This window comes from Podarcis vaucheri (assembly GCF_965113315.1).
Source record: "Podarcis vaucheri genome assembly, chromosome: 18".
NCBI classification, from domain to species: Eukaryota; Metazoa; Chordata; class Lepidosauria; order Squamata; family Lacertidae; genus Podarcis; species Podarcis vaucheri.
The window spans coordinates 6,046,802-6,062,615 of NC_138756.1; the positions used below are offsets into that span (position 1 = coordinate 6,046,802).

At 47.8% G+C, this 15,814-nt stretch overlaps 1 protein-coding gene across 3 annotated transcripts in view; it reads right to left on the minus strand.

Annotated features, from left to right (window-relative positions):
- CELF5 (CUGBP Elav-like family member 5) overlaps positions 1-15,814 on the minus strand; it is a 70,299-nt gene that overhangs the window by 39,951 nt on the left and 14,534 nt on the right. For all 3 annotated transcript variants that reach the window (XR_014215171.1, XM_082206487.1, XM_082206486.1), the window contains exon 2: positions 10,141-10,223. Coding sequence is in view for 2 of the 3 variants with exons in the window: in XM_082206487.1 (XP_082062613.1) it covers positions 10,141-10,223 (83 nt within the window). In the remaining variant the exon portion in view is untranslated. The remainder of the gene's footprint in view (positions 1-10,140; positions 10,224-15,814) is intronic.

The window sequence follows — 15,814 nt, forward strand, 5'->3', positions numbered from 1 at the left end:
GTTTAGTCAGAATCTCCTTCTTTGTTGGCTGAATCCATTGGTTCAAGCCCTACCCTTCAGAGCAGCCGAAAACAAGCTTGCTCCCTCTTCCATGGGACAGCTCTTGAGATATTTGAAGATGGCTCTCATATCTCCTCTTCTCCAGGCTAAACAAACCCAACTCCTACAACCATTCCTTATCAGGCTTGGTTTCCTGACCCCAGTGCTTTTTTTCTATAAAAAAAAATGTATAGGGGTACAATGGACACTTGGGTTGCGAACATGATCCATGCGGGAGGCAGGTTTGCAACCCGCAGTGTTCACAATCTGCAATGCCACGTCTGTGCATGCATGGGTTGCGATTCGGCACTTCTGCACATGCACAAAGCACAATTTAGTGCTTCTGCGCATGCGCGACTGCCGAAACCCGGAAGTAACATGGTCCGGTATTTCTGGGTTTTGGTGCATCCGTAACCCGAAAAAACGCAAACTGAAGCGTCTGTAACCCGAGGTATGACTGTACTCTCATTTTGACTCAAGAGAACCACCATTTTGTAGTTCCAATCGGGAAAAATAAATACAGTAAATGGGCAAAAGTACGAAGATTCACAAAATGTTTAGGGTATGCGTACCCCCGTGTACCCCCAGAAAAAAGCACTGCTTGACCCTCCATCATCTTGGTTGCCCAGGACCAGTCCACTGATGAGGCAGGACCGAGACTGTTTAGGGCTTTAAAGGTCAGCACCAACACTTTGAATTGTGCTCAGAAACGTACTGGGAGCCAATGCAGATCTCTCAGGACTGGTGTTATGTGGTACCAGTGGCTGCTCCCAGTCACCAGTCTAGCTGCCGCATTCTGAATTAATTGCAGTTTCCAGGTCACCTTCAAAGGTAGCCCCACGTAGAGCCCATTGCAGTAGTCCAAGTGGGAGATAACTAGAGCATGCACCACTCTGGAGAGACAGTCCGCAGGCAGGTAGGGTCTCAGCCTGCGTACCAGATGGAGCTGCCCTGGATACAGAAGTAACTTGCACCTCCATGGACAGCTGTGAGTCCAAAATGACTCCCAGGCTGCGCACCTGGTCCTTCAGGGGCACAGTTACCCCATTCAGGACCAGGGAGTCCCCCATACCCACTCGCCCCCTGGTCATCCAAAAACAGTACTTCTGTCTTGTCAGGATTCAACCTCAATCTGTTAGCCGCCATCCATCCTCCAACCGCTTCCAGACACTCACACAGGACCTTCACTGCCTTCACTGGTTCTGATTTAAAAGAGAGGTAGAGCTGGGTATCATCCGCATACTGATGAACACCCAGCCCAAACCCCCTGATGATCTCTCCCAGCGGCTGCATGTAGATATTAAAAAGCATGGGGGAGAGGAGAATCAGGCATGCAAATCATGCTCTAAATAAATAACTAAATGAGGTATTCAAAGGTTGAGCCAATGGAGCTGGGTGCCGACAGAGCTTATCGGCCGGTCTGTCGTCTGGTCCAGGGACAAAGTGACTACCACTGTTTATCTTCAAGGCCGGCTGCCATTGCATTATTCCCCATTGCTTTGTCAGGGGCGCCACTCGCAGCTCGTAAGAGGAGGTGTCAGCACATTGCCATGTTTTTATTTATAAAAATATCCTTGGCATTGTGGGCTTCCTCTGAGCATGTGCAGAGTCTTTTGCCACGAATCAGTCTCTCTCTCTCTCCCCCCCCCCAATATCCATAGAAAAAGGATCTTAGGGCAAAGTTGCCCCTGGATATATGCAGAATAGCTTTCTTGTTGTGAAGGGATCCTTTGTGTCACCTATCTTGTTACAGGGGGTTGGACTAGATGACCCATGGGGTCCCTTCTGTAAAAATAAAATTTAAGGTCTTATATTTATAATAAAAGGGACGCGGGTGGTGCTGTGGGTTAAACCACAGAGCCTAGGACATGCCGATCAGAAGGTCAGCGGTTCAAATCCCCATGACGGGATGAGCTCCCGTTGCTCAGTCCCTGCTCCTGCCCACCTAGCAGTTCGAAAGCATGTCAAAGTGCAAGTAGATAAATAGGTACCACTCTGGTGTGAAGGTAAACGGCGTTTCCGTGCGCTGCTCTGGTTCGCCAGAAGCGGTTTAGTCATTCTGGCCACATGACCCGGAAGCTGTACGCCGGCTCCCTCGGCCAATAAAGCGAGATGAGCGCCACAACCCCAGAGTCGGCCACGACTGGACCTAATGGTCAGGGGCCCCTTTACCTTTTTTATATATAATAAATGTTCATAAATGTACCAACCAAGCACGTACATAGATCAGCACAGGAAAACCATCCTGAAACCCCTTTTTGACTCCTAAATTTAAATGGGAATTTAAAATGTCTATATAAGGGCGGGCACACCTTTGTTCTGGGTCCCTCCTCTCTCCTGCAGGTGAGGGGAGCACCCTGTTGCAACAGATCAATAAAGATCAGGCTTACTAGCTGCTTTGCTTCTCAATATTCTCTGGTTGGCCTCTGTTCTTTTCTCCGACCGATGGAGGACCCATGTAAGGACTCTATATGGGCTCTTGGGTACCCCATAAGGGAAAAGGGGCAGATTTTGTTCACAACACTTCCAACTCCACAATTCTATGACTCTATGAATCTGACGTGCTCTGCTTCACCCTAAAACCTTCCTTCTTAGTAACCCCTCAAATCCTGTTCTGTCCAGGAGATGGTTTGGGGGACGGGGGTAGGAAGGTGAAAAGGCACATAAGAGAGGGATGAGAGTCCCACATTTTCGGCACACACAACAACGTGCTCTACAACCCACCTGCTGCCACCGTGATCAAACCAGTGCTATGACGGCGCATGCGTGAACATGCCGTTGCATCACAGCCATCACCTTTGGTCTGCCTTCATGCACTGCCAGCACTAGGAGGGCAAGTGCGCACTCAGCTGCGACAGCATGCACATGAACGCTACACTTCAAAAGGCAGCCATCAGCCCACACACTGCCTTCTTATGAAAGCGAGCACTAGGACAGCGTGCACGCAGACACACACACACACACACACGTTCTGCAACAACAAAATGCAGTCACCGCCCCATGTGCTATGACGAGACATGCGCTACGTTATGAAACGCAACCACCGCTGGTGTGCAGCGTTAAAGCACAAACCGGCACTACGGCAACACATGAACTCACACACACACTCAGCGAGAACTACCGTATTTTTTGCTCTATAAGACTCACTTTTTCCCTCTTAAAAAGTAAGGGGAAATGTGTGTGCATCTTATGGAGCGAATGCAGGCAGCGCAGCTATCCCAGAAGCCAGAACAGCAAGAGGGATTGTTGCTTTCACTGTGCAGCGATCCCTCTTGCTGTTCTGGCTTTGGAGATTCAGAATATTTTTTTTCTTGTTTTCCTCCTCCAAAAACTAGGTGCGTCTTGTGGTCTGGTGCGTCTTATAGAGCAAAAAATACGGTAAGTGCTGCCAACCTCCCACAAGACAGCACTGTGGCAGCAAAAGCGTGTCGCACATACAAAGCTCGGGCCTCTGTCTTTGTACACAAACCCTCTAGGATGGGATATACATGTGGGCCACAACTGCAAAACACAGCCGTTGCCCGGCGTTCCGGCTTAGCGCACAACGCCGACCCTATGGCAGTGTGGCAGCTACAACACAAAATGCAGCCTTCCCCGCGTTTGGGCTGGATGTGCAGAACCACAACAAGTGTGTGCCCCACAACTACAGAACGCAGCCCGCCCCCCAACACTGCCTTAGTGAAGATGGCAGCGCTATGACAGCATGCAGAGGAAAACAAGCCGGCGCCCTGACTTTGGGCAAGGCAAGGACCGAGCGCAGATCAAACGGGATATCGAATCGTCCTCTGTGGTCCAAACAGGCCATTGCAAGCCCAGGTTTCTGTCCGCCTGCCCCTCCAGCCCCATAGCACGCTGTAGGTTTGTGGCGCTCCAAAATAGATGCTCCAGCAGCTCTGGCTGGAGTGGAATCAAGCAGCATTGGGAGACGTTGCCATGGGAACCGTGAAGTTAATTAAGGCCTACATGGAGCCAGCCGGGGTGCGGAGAGGCCCTCTCATTACAGCGCAAATCAGCAGCCGCCCATTCCTTGGGACAACAAAAGAACATTCAATTAGCGGAGACCCGCTTCGTCTGTAATTAAGAGTGCGGTTCTCCTCCGTCAGCTCCTCTCTCTCGGCAAACAGGGTCGCCATATTTCAAATAGTCCAAACCAGGACACCCCGAAAGTTGAGCTTTGATGTTTAGGGAAACCTAGGGTTGCCATACATTTCCCAGACATATCCGGAATACTGCAGCCGCGAGCAGCGTCAGGGCGGAAATCGGCACAGTATTTTGCAATCGGCGAAATGTCTGGATGTGCGGCGGCCCAAGGCGGCAGTGTCGTTTTTGTCAATTTCCCGCAGAAATAGCGCAAAAAACCGTTCGATTTCTTTGCAAAAAAAGCTCAGTCCAAAAGGTGGTTGTTGTTTTTGACACAAAAACGCAAAATAAACGCAAGTTTTCGATTGACTTGCCTAAGATCCAGGACAAAGCTCCACCTTTTGGAAATTCCCCCCCAGACATCTGTGATGTAGGTCTGATGTTTGTGGGGGGTGGTCTTGGGTTACACCCCTTGTGTGATGTATGTATGATGTATGGAGCGGTGGTCTTGAGCTCCAGGGCAGGGAATTTAAAATGTCTATATAAGGGCGGACACACCTGGGCTCTGGGTCCTCCTGCTCCCTCCTGCGTGCGGTGAGTTGGGACCCTGTTGCAAGAAATCAATAGTAGCATCCGCACTGACTGGCTGCAGCTGTCCAGGTTTTCAGGCGGGAACATCAGGGATTGAACCCGGACCCTTCTGCATGCAAAGCTGCGGCTCAGCTCTCCTCCCACTTGCTCACTGGGTGCCCTTTGGATCAGCCTCGTGTTAAGTTGTGGGCGAACATATCAGACGACACAGCGATTCTTCCAAAGCAGCTCTTTATTTGTAAGCTGGAACAGAACTGAACTGAGGAGCTCAGTCAGCCTGCTCATATAGAGCTCCACTAGAATGCAACAATAACCATTTTCTATAACTAGCCAATCACTGAACATCACTTTCGATCCTTCATTTGCATAACTACAGTGGTACCTCGCAAGACGAATGCCTCGCAAGACGAAAAACGTGCAAGACGAAAGAGTTTTCCGTTTTTTGAGTTGTTCCGTAAGACGAATTTCCCTATGGGCTCGCTTTGCAAGACGAAACGTCTTGCGAGTTCTTGCGAGTTTGTTTCCTTTTTCTTAAAGCCGCTAAGCCGTTAATAGCCGCTAAGCCGCTAATAGCCGTGCTTCGCAAGATGAAAAAACCGCAAGACGAAGAGACTCGCGGAACGGATTAATTTCGTCTTGCGAGGCACCACTGTATCTACAGTATCCCCCTGCTGGCCCAGGGTGAGAACTTCAGTACATAACACCTCGCAGGGCTGTTGCGAGGATGAAACGGTGGCAATGGAAGCCCTGCGTCCTCCACTGAACTCCTTGGAGCAAGGGGAGCAGCGAAAACGACACAAGTCACTCAGCAAATCAACATCCTGCAATGGTCCAAAAGTGCGGGACGGCTGGCTGTTTGCTCCAGGGAACTTCAGCTCAGACAAAGACACACACATACTTAGTCCCCCTTGCATTTCAGAGCCAGCAGTCTCCCCAAATAGAAGAAGACACCTTCACCCCGGTATGGCTCCCCTTTATCACATACACAGCCCAACAAGACTCCATCAGGCAAGGCCTCCTTCCACCTGCCTTGCTCCACCCTCTAGTCTCTGTTTCTCAATGTGTATTGTATTGTTTTATCTACTGTGGCTTGACGTTGTTTTATTGATTATAGTTTAGATGTTATTTATTGTAACCGTTGAGCGGATTTCTGTTTAACTTTTATATATTGATTTTTTTTACACTATTCTAATGATTGTTGAATGTTCTTTTTTGATGTAGGTTGCATATTTTAAAGTTTTGTTTTATTATCACAATTTTGTATTGCATTAGATTGTTCTAGGTAAAGGTGAAGGGACCCCTGACCGTTAGGTTCAGTCATGGCCGACTCTAGGGTTCATCTTGCGTTACTGGCCGAGGGAGCCGGCGTACGGCTTCCGGGTCATGTGGCCAGCATGACTAAGCCGCTTCTGGCGAACCAGAGCAGCGCACGGAAACGCCGTTTACCTTCCCGCCGGAGCGGTACCTATTTATCTACTTGCACTTTGATGTGCTTTCGAACTGCTAGGTTGGCAGGAGCAGGGACCGAGCAACAGGAGCTCACCCCGTCGCAGGGATTCGAACCACCAACCTTATGATCTGCAAGTCCTAGGCTCTGTGGTTTAACCCACAGCGCCACCTGCGTCCCGTTTAGATTGTTATAAGATGTACCTGTTTTGTTTCTTCAGCTTGTAAACCGCCTTGCGTATTGTAAGATAGAAAGATGGCATACAAATTAAAAATGATGATGAATGATGATGACAAAAATCTACCAACAGCATACAACTCAATATGGCTAGCCTGATCCAAAACACCCACCCCACTCACACATGAAAACAAAGACCACCACAGCCAACCACAAATGAACAACCACACCCATGGCCAACCCCAACCTCTCTCACCACCAGAGGAACACAAGTCAACAGCAGAGAACCTGCACAAGCGACGCTGACACCAAACCCCACATATAGTAAGTAAAGTAGAAACATTGCCACCCGACCCCCCCATCTCCCCCCTACCTCTTTCCCCCTTTTCCTCCCAATGTCTCAACAAATGAAACTGATCTGTAAAAATGTTGCAAGGGGGGGGGGGAAATAAGAGCGAGAGACATTGCACACGCTTTTGTCAATCAAAAAAATCTTTAACAATAATAAAAAAATTACTGTCCCTTTTCCAGATGAAATAAATAAATAAATAGTTTCTGCTTTTAACTTAAAAAATAAAATAAAAAGGAACCAGCAGTTCCCGAGTTCTGCAATGTCAAAGCAGTGTTTGAAGTTAGCCAGGTGCGTTTTGTGACTGGCAGGGGTCCAACCGGTCTTGAAAGACCTACACTGGCTCCCAGTATGTTTCCGAGCAGAATTCAAAGTGGTGGTGCTGACCTTTAAAGCCCTAAATGGCCTCGGCCCTGTTATGTATTAAAGTTCTCCCCCTGGCCACCAGAAGTATTGTGTATGTAGTTTTCACTCAGGTCCACGTCAGTTACTTTAGGTGGGAAACCCTGGGTTGTTGTTGCTACAGTTGTTGACAGCCGGCTGCCTATAAAAGCAGGCTGGCTGAGCTGTTTGCTGTTCAGTTCTGCTCCAGCTTACAAAATAAAGAGCTGCTTTGGAGAAATCGCTGCGTCATCTGAAGGAGCGTCTCCACTCCCATCGTTCTGCCCGGACACTGAGGTCCAGCTCTGAGGGCCTTCTGGCGGTTCCCTCCCTGAGAGAAGTGAGGTTACAGGGAACCAGGCAGAGGGCCTTCTCGGTGGTGGCACCCGCCCTGTGGAACGCCCTCCCACCAGATGTCAAAGAGAACAACAACAACCAGGCTTTTAGAAGACATCTGAAGGCACCTCTGTTTAGGGAAGCTTTTAATGTTTAATAGACTATTGTATTTTAATATTCTGTTGAAAGCCGCCCAGAGTGGCTGGGGAAACCCAGACAGATGGGCGGGGTATAAATAATAATAATAATAATAATAATAATAATAATAATAATAATAATAATAATAATAATTAAATAGGGGGAAAGCCAAATGTCACTTAGAGAAGGTTCTGAAATACTTTCCTTGAAGCTTGAATTTTGTTTTATTCCGGATTGTTCGATCGGGTGTTTTAATGTGTTGAAAATCGCTTTGAGATTTTTTCCTTTCATTAGGGAAAGAAAGGTGCCAACCTAGGTTTAAGGTGCCATTTGGCGATTAGCTTATATATCTGTCAAAGTTAACCTTTCAACTGCTGAGGAAGAAAACCAGCCAGCCACGGGATATTAAGGAGCAGCACAACTTTAGGGGTGGAAGCGAAAGGTCAGCTGAGCTACAGCTTCGTCAGCTCAAAGCAATGCATAGCACTGGCATTTGAAAAACAAACTAAAAGGCAAAACAGCCAGGATATACGCCCAGATTCCCCTCAACTCTTTGTATAACTCAGGGGTCAGCAAACTTTTTCAGCTGGGGGCTGGACCACTGTCCCTCAGGCCTTGTGGCGGGCCGGACTATATTTTTTTTTGCGGGGGGGGGGGAGGAATGAACGAATTCCTATGCCCCACAAATAACCCAGAGATGCATTTTAAATAAAAGGACACACTCTACTCATGTAAAAACACGCTGAGTCCTGGACCGTCCGTGAGCTGGATTGAGAAGGCGATTGGGCCGGATCCGGCCCCTGGGCCTTAGTTTGCCTACTCATGGTATAACTCTTAGTCGGCGCTCTCCTCTTACAGAATTTATCTTTAGCTGAGCGCTGGCGATGGCACATCTCGGCAGCTCCTGCCTTGGAAAAGGAATTGCTGAGGAGGTTATTAACAGCTTGCCATAATCAAAGGGAGCTGGGCATGTTTAGCCTGGAGAAGAGGAGGTTAAGGGGTGATATGATAGCCATGTTCAACTATATAAAAGGATGTCACATAGAGGAGGGAGAAAGGTTGTTTTCTGCTGCTCCAGAGAAGCGGACACGGAGCAATGGATCCAAACTACAAGAAAGAAGATTCCACCTAAACATTAGGAAGAACTTCCTGACAGTAAGAGCTGTTCGACAGTGGAATTTGCTGCCAAGGAGTGTGGTGGAGTCTCCTCCTTTGGAGGTCTTTAAGCAGAGGCTTGACAACCATATGTCAGGAGTGCTCTGATGGTGTTTCCTGCTTGGCAGGGGGTTGGACTCGATGGCCCTCGTGGTCTCTTCCAACTCTATGATTCTATGATTCTATAATAATCATACAGAGGCGCAGTTGAAATGTCTCGCTAAGTGAGATTCGAGGTGTTGGGGGGAGGCGGGTTTTGGGAAGGAGGCTGCTTTTCGATATTTCAGAGTGCGATCCGCACCCCACATTCACAGTGTATAACGTCCCACCTTTCTTCCAAGCTGGGGCTAAAGGCATTTTTTTGTGTGTGTTTGGCCTCTCTCTCTCTCTCTCTCTCTCTCTCTCTCTCTCTCTCTCTTACACCTCACAGGGTTGTTGTGAAAACAAAGCGTGTGGGTGTCCTGCATTCTGCCCCCTAGCTCTTCTGCGAGTGGGCAGGAAGAAAACGGTAATCATTAATTTCTGCAAATCTACGCTTTCCCTCTTTATAACATTGCAGGCGAAATATAAAATTTAAGCTCTTGTATGGGTTAAACCACAGAGCCTTGGGCTTGCCGATCAGAAGGTCGGCGGTTCGAATCCCCGCGACGGGGTGAGCTCCCGTTGCTCGGTCCCTGCTCCTGCCAACCTAGCAGTTCGAAAGTGCACCAGCGCAAGTAGATAAATAGGTACCGCTCCAGAGGGAAGGTAAACAACGTTTCCGTGCGCTGCTCTGGTTCGCCAGAAGCGGCTTAGTCCTGCTGGCCACATGACCTGGAAGCTGTACGCTGGCTCCCTTGGCCAGTAAAGCAAGATGAGCGCCGCAACCCCAGAGTCGGTCACAACTGGACCTAATGGTCAGGGGTCCCTTTACCTTTACTTTTAACTTAGATATAAACCTGCCTTGATTTAGCACCTAGGACTGCTGCTACTTCAAGGCCTTGGTTATGTAAGTAAACACTACTTTTACTTCTTCGCAGAACAGTGCATGTGTGTGTGTGTGTGTGTGTGTGAGAGAGAGAGAGAGAGAGAGAGGGAGGTTGTTCTTTTTAATGGGGAGAAAGGGGGAAATACCAGGCAAAATCTTGAATTATTGCTTCTAGAAGGTTAAATTAACTTTGTCTTAGCTTCCACGTTTAAGCTGCAAAGGATGGTATTCTGCTGATCTCGCTCACATGTGCAAGCAAGGATGATAACAGAATAATATATCCTCTCCCAGTGCCTAAATCCATTCCTATATTCCCTCCTGGCCCCTTTAAGCATTCACACACTTATTGGAAGGCACAGACTGACATTTGATTTCTCACTTCAAGGCAAGGTGCGAAACTGCGCTTCTCTGAGCGAAATACACCTCCGTTGAGGAGCCTCTGGAGCCCACCCACAGCGACTCCAAAGAGCCAAGACTTACCCCAGGGAGTGTCTTCTGTTCATGTAGCGCTGTCTGAGCTTTGATGGCCGAATCTCGGGCGCAGTACGTAAGGAAGGCGCAACCTGAAACGGAGAGGGCGTGCACTGGTATCAAACGCGTGAACATGTATGTGCAGAATGCACGCTTATACGCATGAATGCACCAAATGTGCTTCATGCGCTGTTACATTAAAGGGTCTCACTCCCTTCTCTGCCCCACTCAAATACACACACACACACCAATTTCATGCACATTTTTTACCAAGAGCACACACAGCAATCCTGTCACCTTGTCGCATTTCCTGTGGGAGAAGTACAGGATCAAGTGGGGAGATTAAGGGGTTTAAGAACACAAGGTGAGCTGTGGCAAGGCAAGGCCAGTGTGCAGCAGCTGTAAAAATTAAAAAAAGGCAAGTTCCATGCTAGCGATCATTAGGAAAGGGGTTTAAAATATGGTAGCAAGGAACTGGAAAAACAAAAGGACTCCTACAATAATTGAATGGTAGGTCCAAACGAAAGAATATTTACAGTTGGCCACGATGACAGGGAGAATCAGAGCATATCCAACGCAGAAGGTACCTAAAGAATGGGAAATATTTAAAGATTACTTGAAAAATTACTGTGACGACAAAAATCTCCTGGCAGACCTTTGACTGATTCTTGTAAGACGAATGTGATAAATAGTCATGTACTTTGGATAAGAATTAGGAAAACAAAATAACAGTATGATGCTGTGTGTAAAACAATCAATATAAGTGATAGTACAATGGGTTTAATCGGAAGTCAACTTTATTTTCTGTTAATTTTCTTTCTTTTCTTCTTTCTTTTTTTCCTATTCTGTAAAGTAGTAATAGATAAACGTAATGATTGGTGATGTATATACTGTATAGTTGTGTATAGTTGTGTGTCGTTGTATTCTGTAGTATATTATGGTGTGATGTTGGATGATGTGTCATTTAATGCTGTCTGTCAAATAAAGTTAATTTTTTTTAAAAAAAGGAAAGAGGTTTAAAATAAAATTGCCAATATCATCACACAGATCTGTTTGGACTGCTGTGTACAGTTCTGGTCGCCTCCGCTGGGAAAGGATAATGTGGAGTCAGAAATGGACAACCAAAATTATGAAGGGGGTGGAGCAGTTGACTTGTGAAGAAAGGTTGCTGTGTTTGAGACTTCTTAGCATAGCTGTCAACTTACAGATTTGAAAATAAGGGACCAGAAGCCTCGAAAATAAGGGACCAGCAGCCAAAATAAGGGATTTTCCAAGCACAGGTATGTTCAGCTTCTGAGCCCCTCTGAGCCAAAGGCAGAAAGCCCAGCCAGCAGCCAAACGAAGCCTCAAGCGGTGGTTCCCACAGCGCAGCAACCCGGCAAAGGGGATGCAGCAAGGAAAACCACCGTCACCTCTGCGCTGGGAAGCGCTGAGCAAAGGCGAGTCCCCAGGCAACGCGGCCGATTTGATCGGCACAAGGCATGCAAGCTCCACCCCCAGTCGTTCTTAGACTCCTTATTGGGTGAGCAACGCAGCCAAGGAACACAGTTGGAGCCTCCCTCCTCCCTGGCCGGCAGGGAGGGAGGGAGAGGAGCTGCTTCCTTTGAAACCCGGGAAATTTAAGGGACATCATCAATAAGGGACAGCAGTGGGACACAGCGCTGGGATAAGGGACTTTCCCGCCAAATAAGGGACAGTTGACAGCTATGCTTCTTAGTTAGAGAAAAGGCAAGTACTGTAAGAGGTGAACTGGGCATGGAGAAAGCAGACAAATGGTTTTCTTCCTCTCTCATAACACTGGAACACTGATGCCAATCTCTTCTGCAAAAGGCAAGGGCATCAACCAGAATAAACAGGAAAAAGCAGCAGTAAAATGTGAATTCCGTCTCCCCTAGCACTTTTTGAAAGGCCTTCCTTGCCATTTGCCTCCTCCAACTGGCAACCAGGGTAGACTGCTGCTGCACCAGGAGGCTCTGTGCTTATCGGCCCACAGCTAACATCACGAGCGAGTCCTGGAACTCGCCAACAACAGCAGCAGCGCTTGCGCTCGCCTGCACTCATTGCACACGGCCCCTCCATTTAACCTTTGTACCACGGAGACGCCCACGGCACAGTGGTTTAAATTTTTAATTCTAATTAATAGGGCCCCAGAGCCATGGCGCGTCAAACAAGCTGGCTGATCCGGTGTGTTTTTAATCGCAAGTTTGCATCTGCAACCACACAGGGAGAGGAGCAGGCAGGGTGGGGAGCGAAATCCGTACACATCATCTCGCTCTTGTGATTATTTTTAGCCTTCAGCAGAGAGGGAAGGAGAAATAATATGTGTGGAATCTACAGAATGTATTTCTGAATCCAGCCACTCCTTCCCCCAAGAGACAGAAAAGGACGAGGAAGAGAGGGCCAGATCCTGAATGTGGAGTGGAGCCAAGACAGGCCAAAGGAATCCTAGGTGAACACACCTTGTTTTGTTCCGCTGAGGTGCTCGCTTAAGGTTACCAGATGTCCCCCTTTCCCAGGGACAGTCCCCGGATTTACAAATTAGTCCCCATACAAAATCCATTGAAGTTGAAAAATGCAGGATCGTGCGCACCCCGGAAATGATCTCTTTCAGCTTCAGCCTTCTGGAAGAAGGTACAGGGTTATAAAGACTAGGACTAGCCGCCTGAGAAACAGTTTCTACCCAAATGCGATTTTGGTTTTAAACGCAGTATAAGGAGTCTCTAGGAATGCAGGTGGTGCTGTGGGTTAAACCACAGAGCCTAGGACTTGACGATCAGAAGGTTCAAATCCCCGCGACGGGGTGTTTTCCCGTTGCTCGGTCCCTGCTCCTGCCAACCTAGCAGTTCGAAAGCATGTCAAAGTGCAAGTAGATAAATAGGTACAGCTCTGGCGGGAAGGTAAACGGTGTTTCCGTGCGCTGCTCTGCTTCGCCAGAAGCGGCTTAGTCATGCTGGCCACATGACCCGGAAGCTGTACGCCGGCTCCCTCGGCCAATAAAGCGAGATGAGCGCCGCAACCCCAGAGTCGGCCACAACTGGACCTAATGGTCAGAGGTCCCTTTACCTTTATCTAGTGGCTCGACACAGGTCTTGGAACCCAGAGTCTTGAAAGGGGTACAGGGTTTGTCCTCAAAGGACGGGAAACCACACCCAAAGGCTGTAAGGGTTGACACTGTTTCCTTGGAGAAGGGAGCTGGACCACGTCCAGAGGCCATGGGTGCCGACACCGATTCCTCAGAGAGGAACGAGGCTAGGGTTCGAGTCCCAACAAAGCCAGGTGTGAGACTTCCTGATAGTCAGAAGGGTTATGTTGCCAAGACTAGTCAGAAGTGCAAGATGGTGAGGCCCAAGTCCAATCCAGTTGCAGGTAGTTCCAAGGGTGGAACGGGTGATACAACAACAACAACAACAACAACAACAACGATAATCTTTATTACGGTCCAGAGTCCCAACTGCAGGAATCCAGCTGCAGGAAACTTGGGCAACTGACAGCATAGTTCTTGATGGTTACCACGCCTATGAAATCAAGGCCTCTAAACCGCTCGGAAGGGGGCGACCGAGGGGGGGGGGCCTAGTAACTCTGGTTTCCACTCAATTGGCGTCACAGCTTTCTGAGTGCTCAGTTTTCGAGCAGCTGGCGCTGGGGATCACTTTGCATCTGGAATCCAAGAGTATCATTCTTGTTTCAGCTTATATCCCACCATATACAGTGCAAACAGAGATCGAGAGCACGTGGTGCAAATTCCATAGTTTCCTTTATTCCCTACAAATTGAGTACCCCAGATCGCCATTTTACCTAATGGGGGATATGATAATAATTATAATAATAATAATTTATTATTTATACCCCGCCCATCTGGCTGGGCCTCCCCAGCCACTCTGGGCGGCTTCCATAAAAACAAAAAATACAGTAAAATATCACACGTTAAAAACTTCCCTGAACAGGGCTGCCTTCAGATGTCTTCTGAATGTCAGGTCGTTGTTTATCTCTTTGACATCTGATGGGAGGGCGTTCCACAGGGCGGGCGCCACCACAGAAAAGGCCCTCTGCCTGGTTCCCTGTAGCTTTGCTTCTCGCAATGAGGGAACCGCCAGAAGGCCCTCAGCGCTGGATCTCAGTGTCCAGGCAGAACGATGGGGGTGGAGACGCTCCTTCAGGTATCCTTCAGGCTGTTTAGGACTTGAAAGGTCAGCACCAACACTTTCTGCTTGGAAACGTACTGGGAGCCAATGTAGGTATTTCGGGACAATGTTACATGGTCCCGGTGGCTGCTCCCAGGCACCAGTCTAGCTGCTGCATTCTGGATTACGGTAGTTGTAGTTTCCGGGTCACCTTCAAAGGTAGCCCCACATAGAGCGCATTGCAGTAGTCCAAGCGGGAGATAACTAGAGCATGCACCACTCTGGCGAGACAGTCTGCGGGAAGGTAGGGTCTCAGCCTGCGCACCAGATGGAGCTGGTAGACAGCTGCCCTGGATACAGAATTGACCTGTGCCTCCATGGACAGCTGTGAGTCCAAAATGACTCCCAGGCTGCGCACCAGAATAGGCTCAAATGATGATACAGAGGTATACTGTGTGTAGGGAGGGAGGAAGAAGATGGTCATTGCGATCAGTAGCCACTGATCTGTCCACGAGCCTAAGAGCATCCGAAGAACCTAGATTAGGCCAAAGGGAACCCATTCTGCCCTCACAGTGGCCAATCACATGCCCCAAACCCGCAAACTGAGCATGACATCAACTCTCCCCACTGGTGTTCAGAATTATGCTCCTTTTGGCAGAGAATGACAGCAGACATCAGCATTTCACCATTGGAAATGACTGGAAGCATAAGAAAGGACTCCCTTGGGGGGGGGGAATATTGCCCAGGCCCATAAATAAACATTATTCAACATTATTAATAGATAACGTGTAAAACGTGCAGGGGTAAGCAAGGAAATAATAAAAGAATCAACTGAATAATTATTAAACTAAAACAACACAGCAAGATGGAAGAAGTAAAATAATAATATTATTGAGATCACACATAGGTAAAGGAGAGTGGGGGGGTATAGGGGAATTTATAAAAAATTCTGATATAATATTTCTAATTGTGTTGCATTTATATACAGTGGTACCTCAGGTTAAGTACTTAATTCGTTCCGGAAGTCCGTACCTAAACTGAAACTGTTCTTAACCTGAAGCACCACTTTAGCCAATGGGGCCTCCTGCTGCTGCTGTGCCACCGCAGCCCGATTTCTGTTCTCATCCTGAAGCAAAGTTCTTAACCTGAAGCACTATTTCTGGGTTAGCGGAGTCTGTAACCTGAAGCGTATGTAACCTGAAGCGTATGTAACCTGAGGTACCACTGTATAGCAAAGGGAAGACTATAGCAATTAGGTATATTTTAATCAAGTCAGCTATGTAATAGGCCTATGTTACAAAACGAATACGGATTTTGAATTTGATGATGGTCATTCTTTTTCGGTTTTGGAATAAAGTTAATAAATAAATAAATAATATTATTATTCAATATTTTACTTGCAGAGCTTTCTCCGAAACAAACCGGAAACATCAAACGATGTATCCAAAAATATTCATACAGTATCTTAAGCCGTCCAGCACAGGCTCAGTATCTTCGAATATATTTTTAAAAATTCAAACAGACATAAGCAGAGGTCTGTCTCTCTCCCCACAACCTGCCCC